The sequence below is a fragment of the Solanum pennellii genome, chromosome 5, assembly GCF_001406875.1.
Source record: "Solanum pennellii chromosome 5, SPENNV200".
NCBI classification, from domain to species: Eukaryota; Viridiplantae; Streptophyta; class Magnoliopsida; order Solanales; family Solanaceae; genus Solanum; species Solanum pennellii.
This window is the reverse complement of record NC_028641.1, coordinates 28413233-28424445: the sequence shown is the minus strand read 5'-3', so window position 1 is coordinate 28424445 and position 11213 is coordinate 28413233. Positions and strand designations below refer to the sequence as shown.

Genomic DNA, 11213 nt, shown 5'->3' with positions numbered 1-11213 from the left:
TTGCATAAGAACACACCCAAACCCACTCGGGATGCGTCACAATACACAACAAAACCCTTTATACCCTTCGGTAAGGTCAAAACCGGAGATGAAGTAAGCCTATCTTTTAACATTTGAAAACTTTTCTCACATGCCTCCGACCACTCAAATTTTCTTACACTTTTGGGTCAAATTAGTCAAGGGAGATGCAATGGACACAAAACCCTCCACAAACCTCCGATAATAACCCGCTAAACCCAAGAAACTCCTAATATCGGTTGGAGTCAATGGTCTAGGCCAATTTTTCACCACCTCCATTTTGGATCAACCTCAACTCCCTCACTAGAGATGATATGACCAAGAAATGTCACCAACCTCAATCAAAACACACATTTTCTATACTTGGAAAACAATTGATGTTCTCTAAGAACTTGCAACACTACCCTCAAATGGTTCATGTGATCACCTCATTTATCGAATATACCAAGATGTCGTCAATGAAGACAATGGCAAATGAATCTAGGTAATTTTGAAACACCCTATTCATTAGGTCCATAAATGCCCTGGAGCATTAGTGAGACCAAAGGACATTAATAAGAACTCATAATGACCATATCTAGTCTGGAATTATGTCTTTGGTATATCTCCACCTCTCACCCTAAGTTGGTTATATCCTGACCTCAAGTCAATCTTAGAAAAGTAACTTGCCCCTTGGAGTTGATCAAACAAGTCTCAATCCGAGAGAGAGGATACTTATTGTTGATTGTGACCTTATTGAGTTGGCGTTAATCAATACACATTCTTAAATACTTCTTCTTCCAAAATAAAACCGGAGAACCCTATGGAGCAATAATAGGTCTTTATGAAGCCTTTGTCTAATAAATCTTTGAGTTGTGCCTCTAACTCTTTCTATTCGCCTGGAGCCATCTGATAAGGAGGAATTGAAATGGTATTTGTATCCAGTACCAAATCACTACCAAAATCAATTTACCGTTCGTGAGGAATGTTGGGAAGATCATTAGGAAAGACCTCTGGTAATTCACTCACTACGGGGACCGACTCAATGGGAGGAATTTTGGAGTCTAAATCTTAGAATCTTACAATATGGTATAGACAACCTTTAGAGATCATTTTGCATGCTTTTAGACAAGAGATGATACAACCTCTAGTAATAGAGTTTCCCCCCTTCCATTCTACAATGGGTTCATTTGGAAAGTTAACTTCACCACTATTGTCCTACAATCAATAGAAGCAAATCAAGCATGCAATTAATCCATACCCAATATAACATCAAAATAAATCATATTGAGTTCTACTAATTCAACATAAGAAACACTATTGGGCAATATTATAGGACAATTTCTATAAACCCTTTTTGCAACATTGACTCACCTACCAGAGTAGACACTATAAAAAATTTATGCAAAATATCGGGTAAAATATCAAACTTTTTGGCTACCAGAGGAATAACAAGGGATAACGTAGAATCGGGATCAAGTAAGGCATACACATCAATAAAGAAGACTTCAACATACCGGTCACCACTTTGGGAGAAGTATCTTGCTCACCCCTAGAGCGGAGAGCATAGAAACGGTCCTTCTTTGGAGCCTCATTTGAACCACTGGTTTGAGTACCACTACCCTTGTCTTTACCCCTCACATTAGGGAAATCCCTAACCTTGTTCCCTCTTTTAACACAACCAAAACAATTGTCCGTCCCCTTAAGTCAATCACTTTAGTGATTCTTGCCACACTTTCCACAAGTTGGCTTTTTGGTTGGTGAATTAGTACCTTTTCCCCTCTTAAATTTAGGGTTAGACACTCTATCACCACTAGACTTAGGGAACTTGGAAGGAACTTGACTTCAAACCCGCTACTTAAACCTAGGCTAGTCTTGTATCTGAAGCCTATACTTTGAAGAACCTCCATCAAAAGATATTGCTCTCTAAGGATCTCTAATCTTCCTCTTAGCCCTTGCCTCTTCCACACGCTTGGCATGCACCATAATAAGAGAAATGTTCATGTTGTCATGTAGCATAGCCTAATGACACTCCTCTTGCAAATCATCCGACACCCCTGTCACAAAATGACTCATTTCATCTCTAGGATCGGAAACCAAAGAAGGAGTATATTTCAACAAATTTGTGAATTTCAAAGATTATTCATGAACACTCATACCTCCTTGATGAAGGTTGATAAACTCCACACTTTAGCCTCCCTCATCTCCCTAGGAAAGAACCGATCTAAAAAAGCCTTCTTAAAGATCACCCAAATAAATGGACCATCCCTCAATGGCCTATTATCCCCTCCATTGCACAAACCATGCTTGAGCCACGTCCTTGAGTTGATAAGTGGCAAATTAGGCCTTCTCACTTGTGGACAAACCCATAGCCAAGAGTATCTTATAGACTTCATCGATGAATTCTTAGGGGTCTTCCTCAACCTTAGACCCGTAGAAGGTAGGAGGGTTCTTTTGAGTGAAGTCCCTTAGATGGGAAGCCATAGTAGTAACTTGTTCATGAGGACGGGGTACAATCTCTATTGGCTTGGGCCGTCATAGCTTGAGCTTTAACAGTGGAGGCTTGAGCCAATTGGATGAGGGTAGACCTTATGTCTCATCCGTCAAGGGTGGAGAATTGACCAGAGCTTGTTCTATATCATCATCTTCTTCGAGTAAAGGAACTTGATCACCACGAGGAGGAGATCCCGCATTGGTAATTTCTTCTTCAAGTTTTCATGCCGCATTCCTTTGAGTGTTCATTCTTCCTATAACACAACAATAGGATTAGATGAAAAAGAACACCATAAGTATACTCTCATGGAATGATATAAGATTTCCAAGAAAATGAGAGTTTCCTAGGCATCTTGTAGGTTCCCGTCCATAGGTGTGGTGCACTTCACAATTATGAACACGAACTTACATAGACGTGGTTGAGAGAGACATCGACTCTAAGATATTTCAATCTCATGATCTGATACCAGGTTTGTCACATTAGGGTTTACACCCTAGACGTAACCGGCGTCATTGTCCTATTTGAGGACTAAGACTAGCCTCTTATCTTACATCATCACATTCATAAGTCAAATTTAGCAAAAAATTTAGAACTTTTATTACTTCTACTTGGAGGTTTACAAAGACCTCTACATACACATAATATATATATAGAGTACAGATAGACCTTTTGTATAGGAAGGTTACATAGCCTTCTACTTTTATTGCACACACATATATAAGTAGGATAGAACATTGTCTTAAGGATTGTCTCATTTCATACCATATGNTAAATATAGACCCTTCGTATAGGAAGGTTACATAGCCTTCTACTTTTATTACACATATATACATACATAAGATAGAACATAGTCTTAAGGATTGTATCAACTCATGCCATCTAAACGATCATAGCAATTTGGGCACAGCCCTACATCAATGTATAGAAACCACAAATAGGCTTATACAAATCGTACTCGAATGACAATAGAATGAACATAAGAGTCTTAGAAAAATAAAGCAACTCCATAAGCAAGATATTGGCATCGCCCTCGGAAAGTGAGGACCTACCCACTTGGATGGTAGAGAATATCCAAGTCTTGTTCAAGTCGTCTCAAATGAGCCTTCAATGATCGGAACCTAAAATGTTGGGGGAAAAGGAAGAAATGGGGTTAGTACATCACTTGTACTATGTATGAGACTGTATGCACATATATTTATTAAACATGCTAAGAAAAGGACATTTCCATAAGTATGCATTTTTCTTTTAAAACCTACATGCATATTCAACAATACCATACCAATCAATATTTCACATTTATTAAGTCATAGGCATGCTCATCACAATACCACAAAATCAAGTCTAGTCCAATCAAACATTCCCACTATACAAGTAGATACATACTTAAGTAACCCTACATCTAAGTCATATTAAAAATAAGCATGAATAAGAGTACATTTCATTATAACAAAGCAAGACGATTACCCATGAACCCCTATCAAGTCAACAAGTGCAATGACCAAGCAAAGCCCCATAACCTTACTCAATCAAGTAACCCGACAAGAATCATGACTAACACCCTACTTCACATAACATGACATTTAGATATACATGTCATCTTACTTTAACAATATAGACCAATACATAACCATAAGTGAACTAACCAACATACATTATCAACAATATGTAAGTCCTTCATATACGTATCATATATCATTATAAGCATAAACATACATTAGATCATCCTCCTAAGACTTCCCTTAAGGCTAACTAGTGCAATACTTAGGTAGAGACCCATACCCCTACCTACACTAAGCTAGACCCCTTTATTATCCTAGTTAGAGTTAAATTCTTCAATTTATTTTAATTTTTGGGAAAATTTTGTTCTAACTGAAATAGACCACATGAGATAGCATGGAATCCGGTTTCATAAAACCCTACACCAAAGAAAGGAGGACTACTTGCCAAGGTAGTACCAAAACATAAAACATAGTTTCTATGTGGATCCACTAGCTAGTATTCTTATGGGGGCAACATAGTTCAAGAACTAGGAGATATAATTGGGACCCTCTTTATTCTATATGAATTGTAGTCTCCAATCTCAAGATTACGTTAGTGCTCCTACCTTCCCTATATGGGAAGGGACACTTCTCACTCTAGTTCACTCGCTGCTAAGCTAGAGTCCCTTTGTGAAATGTCTTTAAGCCTTTAATTATCAATCATAGCTTAGTTTAGGTCATAGGGTCTAACCCTTGTATAATCAACATCAATAGCTCAATAAGAATTGCATGAGTATAAGTCCTTTCAATGCAATTTATATAAGTGAGATTAGCACGTTAGCATTTCATATCATATTAAGGCACATTGGTGATCATCACAATCATTATAACATATACACGTTAATCAACCTCACAACATGATCAAGACATTTCAATTCAGCATCATACCACCCTATAAATCCTAATACAAGGCTTTCTCCTATATAACGTCATTGCTTAATCACAATTAACCACAATTGGAAGTAAAGGATAGAGATCATAAGGCTTACCAAGTCTCCTTCATAGTTCATCATCAAGGTCTTACCATAACCCTCAATTCAATCCAATTTAGATGTACAACATCATAATTCAATAATCAACAAGATAACAAGTCTATAAGAACTACTATATCACAATTCAATACTAGATCATTGCTTAAGACAAGACACTTATGATAATTCACTTTCTAACCTAGATCATCATCTCAAGAACTAGCATGAAAGACTAAAATTCACTATAATTTTTTCATGATTAATGTAACAACATCAATTAATAGAAATTCAACCAATAATCAAGTCAATTGAATCAATTTCAACCTAATTCATGTCAATATCCAACCTAGTGTCAAGGGTTATGGATAATCATCAACAAACTATACCAAATCATCAAGATACACCATAATTAAGTTATATTACATGTTAATATATTCATATTATCCAATCTAAAACATAAACAATTCTATTCATAACCTAATTTTCGAGATTGAGAAGAACCCACATGAAAAATCCAACTTGTGAAAATCTTTTGAAAGAACCCTTTGAGGAAAGAGGTCTCAAAAGTTAATTAGATCCCATACCTCAACGTTTGATGAAGATTTCATGGTGAATTTGTCCCTTTACAGCCCCCAAATCCCTTCCTAATCTTGTCTTCAATGGTATCTTCCAAATAGAGAGAGAAAGAAGAGAGAAGGAAGAGAATTTGTTTACTGAGTAGGGTTTAATCTATTGAGAGTTGGGGCCTTTATGTTGGGGATTAATTAAATTAATTAGACTCCCTTAAACCCCTAATTAATTACCTAACCGCCTAACTAATTAAATGAAATGAAGTCAAAATGTGCAGGGAATATGACCCTCACAGACAGAACCCTGATCGACGGTCCATCTATGAGTCGACGGGCACTGTGCCTTCCGTGCTGCACAACCGTCGTTTTAAGAGACTGGTGCAGGCGAGGGTTCTAAAGAAATTGCTAAGTGTTGGTCTACGGTTGGCATCGACGCCCGTCAATCAACACACATCCCGTAGTTTGTGTTTCCTTGGTGCACATTGCCCAGGCAGTGTTGCCTCTTACGTGCTAGGGTCCTCCTCAAGGGCCTTTTGTGGGTCCTTGGGGAGTCATACTCGGAAGTTTCGACCACGAATAATCTTAAACACCTATTAACTACCCTTCCACCAATTTTCATGGATTTCTGACTTCTAAAAGTTCGTCAAATAGGCTTAGGCACGCTAGTACCTCCTAGAACAAGTTTTCGAACGTACGTTCTTGGACATTTTTGATCCTAAACTTCCTAAATGACCTAAATTCATTAATATAGGTCTTAAAACAGTGTTTAGACCTCATTCCATCTATGTTAAGCTTTAAGAATCGTCTTGAATTTTCAAGGTGTGATGAGTATGTTTGAGATGGAAACTACAACCGCAAAAACAACTTCAAGCAAGGTAACTATGTTAATTGAAATGATCAAAGTTGACCCTATGTTCCACCTTAAAATTGGGAAGTTGCTCCTATGGATAGTGGAGGTAGTATGGCGCGAGTTGAAGATATGTTGCAGAAGATGATGAGAAGGTTTGATGCTAGTGATCATCACACCAAGAAACTAAGAGGTGATTTGGATAATATCGGGAAAAAGGTGGATGCACATGCGTTCTCGATTAAGCACCTTGAGTTACAAATGACCCAATTATCTACTACTGTGAACCCAGGACAACCGGGCACTCTTCCTAGCAATACCATTAAGAATCTTAAAAATGATGGACATTGCATTAGAGTCACTACTTGAGGTGGTAAGAAAACTATTGATCCACCTATTCGTCTGTGGTAGAACATGCGATGAGAAAAGATGAAGCGGTGGTGGAAACTAGTGGTGATTTGGTGGACAAAGCGGTGAAAGAAGCAGAGGTACCCCAGAAAGTGGTCCCCATTCCTAGATCACCACCACCATTTCCTCAAAGATTTGGTGAAAAAGACTGAGGATGGCATAGTGACGTTTCATCACTATGTTGAAACAACTTTCCATCAATGCCCCTTTGATAGAAGCTTTGGAGAAAATGCCCGACTATGCCAAATTCAAGAAGCATATGGTTACAAAGAAGATATCGGTAAGTTTTGAGGATGATGACCTAATGCAACATTGTAGTACTATTGTTACAAGGTCCCTTGTGCAGAAGAAGGAAGGTCTGGGCGCTTTCAATATCCATGTACCATTGGATTATAACACTTTGTCAAAGCACTATGTGATCTAGGTGCAAGCATAAATCTCATGCCTCTTCCATATAAGAAATTGGGTTTGGGTGACTCAAAGCCCACTATAATATGGTTACTGATGGCCGATCGAACAGTGAAAAAGCCCATTGGGATACTCCATGATGTGCTTGTGAAAGTGGAGTATTTTATATTTCCAGCCGATTTTGTGATTCTTGACGGTGAGGTGGACTTTGAGGTCCCTATAATTCTTGGGAGGCCGTTTCTTGCTACTAGCTGTGTCTTGGTTGATACGGAGAAAGGGCATAGGAAGTTTAGATTGAAAAATAAAGAAGCAATATTTAACATTTATAGGTCTATGAAGTAGAGTGGTGAGCTCCAAATGATATTTGCTATATCCTTTAGGGTTGAGATCACGTCTGAGGTACAAATAAAAGAGAGCCTAGGTGTTGAGGCACTAGCAGCAGTAATCATCAGTTTTGAGAGTGATGGTATTGAAGAGTATGGGTCTTTGGTGGCGACACTTGAATTAGGCGAGTATCGGTCCAAACTAAAAAAATTGGAGTTAGATAGGAAGCATCGCGAGTCTCCACTCACGGAACCATCTATTGAGGAGGATCCAAAATTAGAGCTTAAGGATCTACCACCTCATCTGAGATATGTATTCTTGGGTAGAAATAAAACTTTTTCCGGTAACCATTGCATCGAATTTGAATGTACAACAAGTACTGTTTGGTGGAAGTTTTGAAGAGGTTCAAACGAGCCATTGGTTGGACTATTGCGGACATTATAAGGATCCTTCCCAGTATTTGTTCACACAAAATCCAACGCATGCCCGATCACAAGCTAAGTATTGAGAACCAAAGACAATTGAATCCACCTATGAAAGAGGTAGTGACGAAGGAGATCATTAAATGGTTGGATGTCAGAGTCATATATCCTATTAAATATAGTAGTTAGGTATGCCCTATTCATTGTGTGCCCAAAAAGGGGGGGGGGATGACAGTAGTGCCCAATGAGAGGAACGAGCTTATTCCAATTAGGCCGGTGACTGGGTGGAGGGTTTGTATGGATTGCCTGAAATTGAATGCATCAACAAAGAAGGACCATTTCCCTATGCCCTTCATGGACCAGATGTTAGATAGACTCACAAAAAAAGGATGGTATTGTTTTCTTGATGGCTATTCGGGTTACAATCAAATCTCTATTGCCCCGAAGGATCAAGAGAAGAAAGACCCCCTTTACTTGCCCTTATGGGACGTTTGCATTCAAGAGAATGTAATTTGGGCTATATAATGCACTAGCACCTTTCCAGAGATGTATGATGCCAATATTCTCCGATATGATGGAGGAAACTATTGAGGTGTTTATGGATGACTTTTCTGTTGTTGGCGACTCTTTTGATCGGTGTTTGAGTCACTTGGACAAGGTTCTCAAAAGATGTAAAGATCGCAATCTTGTGCTAAATTGGAAAAAATATTACTTTATGGTGAAAGAAGATATAGCATTGGGCCATCGCATCTCGGAAAATGGGATAGAGGTTGATCGGGCAAAAGTTGAAGTAATAGAGAGACTTCTTCCACCCATCTCTGTAAAAGGTATGAGAAGTTTTCTGGGACATACAGGCTTCTACAGGAGGTTTATTAAGGATTTCTCAAAAATTGCACATCTTCTATGCAAATTACTTGAGAAGGAATGTAAATTCTATTTTAATGAATCTTGTCCGAATGCATTTGGAGAGTTGAAGAAGACGTTGGTGTTTGCGCCCATAATTATTTATCTAGATTAGAGTAAGCCACTTGAGGTGATGTGGGATGCTAGTGGGGTTGCTCTTGGTGTTGTATTGGGACAAAGAAGGGAAAAATCCTTAACCCCATCTATTATGCAAGTAAGGCCCTAAATGAAGCAGTCAAGAACTAAACTGTGACTGAATAAGTGTTTCTTGCGGTGGTATTTTCTTTCGAGAAATTTTGCGCCTATTTGCTTGGCACGAGAGTCATAGTGCATACTGAACACTCCACTTTGAGGTACTTGATGGAAAAGAAGTATGAAAAACCAAGGATGATTATGATGGGGGTTACTATTGCAAAAGTTTGATGTTGAGGTAAAAGATAGAAAAGGGATTGAATATCAAGTTGCCGATCACTTGTCCAGATTGGAGGATGAAGTTGTGCGAGAGTTGGGTGAAAAGTGTGAAATTGATGATACCTTCCTTGATGATCATGTATTGTCCGCTTCCCATGACTTGATTCCATGGCTCACCGATTTTTGCAAAAATTATCTTGCCAGTGATATAGTCCCATCGGACTTGTCGTTCCATCAGAGGAAGAAATTTATGCATGATGTGAAAAAGTTCTTTTGGGATGAGCCTTACTTATACCGGAGTTGTGCTGATGGGCTTATTCGTCGTTGCGTGTCGGAAGTTGAAATGTTAAGTATTTTGGAGGCATGCCACTCCTCGCCTATGGGTGGGCACCATAGTGGTATCTTGACAGACCACAAGATCTTGCAGTGTTGATACTATTGTCCAACCATTCACCGAGATGCTCAAGAGTTCGCAAGGTGTCAAAGGAATGAAGGAATTTCGAAGAGGCAAGAGCTCGCTTTAAATACATTCTACTGATTGAGTTATTTGATGTATGGGGCATTAATTTCATGGGACCATTTGTGAGTTCTCATGGGATGAAATATATACTCGTGGAAGTGGACTACGTGTCAAAATGGGTGAGAGCTATAGCTCTTTCTGACAATGAAGCGAAGAGTGTCATTGGATTCTTAAAAAAGAATATATTCTCCAGATTTGGCACACCAAGGGACATTATTAGTGATGGTGGATCTCACTTTTGCAATAAGTTGTTCAAAGGACTATTGGAGAAATATGGGATTCGCCATAATGTGGTCACTCCGTACCATCCATAGACTACTAGGCAAGTTGAGGTGTCCAATCGAGATATCAAGCAAATCCTATCAAAAACGGTAAATGCTAATAGAATGAATTGGTCAAGGAGGCTTGATGATGCTCTTTGGGCCTACCAGACTGCGTACAAGACCCCCATAGGTATGTCACTGTACCAACTTGTATATGGGAAGACTTGTGACTTGCCAATTGAGTTAGAGCACAAAGCCATGTGGGCATGAAGAGAATGAAGATGGATTTGAATGTGGAACAGAGACTTAATGGGTTGAATGAGCTTGATGAGTTTTGCCTAAAAGCGTATGAAAGTTCAGCCATCTACAAAGAGAAGATGAAAAAGTATCACGATCGAAAGATTGAAAAGCGAGAATTTGAGGTTAAAGACTTGGTACTTCTACTCAACTCTAGTCTACGCTTGTTTTCAGGCAAACTCAGGTACAAGTGGAAGGGACTATTCCTTATTACTAAAGTGTTTCCACATGGAGCGGTCGAGTTGGAGAACAAGGAGGGTGCAAAGTTCACAGTCAACGAGCAAAGAATTAGGATCTACCTAGGGCATGCAGAGAGTGTCCATGAAGTTGTTGAGGCATATCACCTTGATGAAGTCTGAGTAATCAGGGATCGTGCGTCATGACGCGACGTTAAATCAAGCGCTTTTTGGGAGGCAACCCAAGGTGTATCCTCTAGCCAACATAGGATTTGTCTTTTCTTTATAGCAATAGTTGCATTATCTTGTTTTGATTTGTTTTGTTTTACTCATCTTCATGCGTTATTTTTTTAGTGTTGGATAGAGAGTAGTTTAGGGTCTATGTCTCAAATGTTTCTAGAAAAACACAAAAAGAATAGCTTAGTGTTCAATGTGCAGGGACCAAAACATAGAATTCTGCAGAAAATGGTCTGGTGCACAGATCTACAGACCCCATCGACGGGTCATAATTTCATCGACGGATCGTCGATGGCGTCCCTAGATCCCAGGTATGTCATGAAATTTTGTCTAAGTCTTTGTGAAATCGATGGTCCTATCGACGATCCATCGACTGGCTTACAAACCGCCGATGGCGTGTCGTCAGTCCAAAGAACAAGTGACCCAAC

The 11213-nt window shown here is 39.0% G+C and overlaps 1 protein-coding gene across 1 annotated transcript; it reads left to right on the top strand.

Moving 5' to 3' along the window:
* Positions 1-10356: 10356 nt before the first annotated feature.
* Positions 10357-10731, top strand: LOC107019410. Its single transcript, XM_015219920.1, has one exon. The coding sequence runs from the start codon at positions 10357-10359 to the stop codon at positions 10729-10731; it is 375 nt and encodes a 124-aa protein (XP_015075406.1).
* The last annotated feature ends 482 nt before the right edge of the window (positions 10732-11213 follow it).

What these genes read in the sequence shown, in the direction of transcription:
- LOC107019410 (XM_015219920.1), top strand. Translation starts at nt 10,357, where the DNA reads ATGGATTTGAATGTGGAACAGAGACTTAATGGGTTGAATGAGCTTGAT.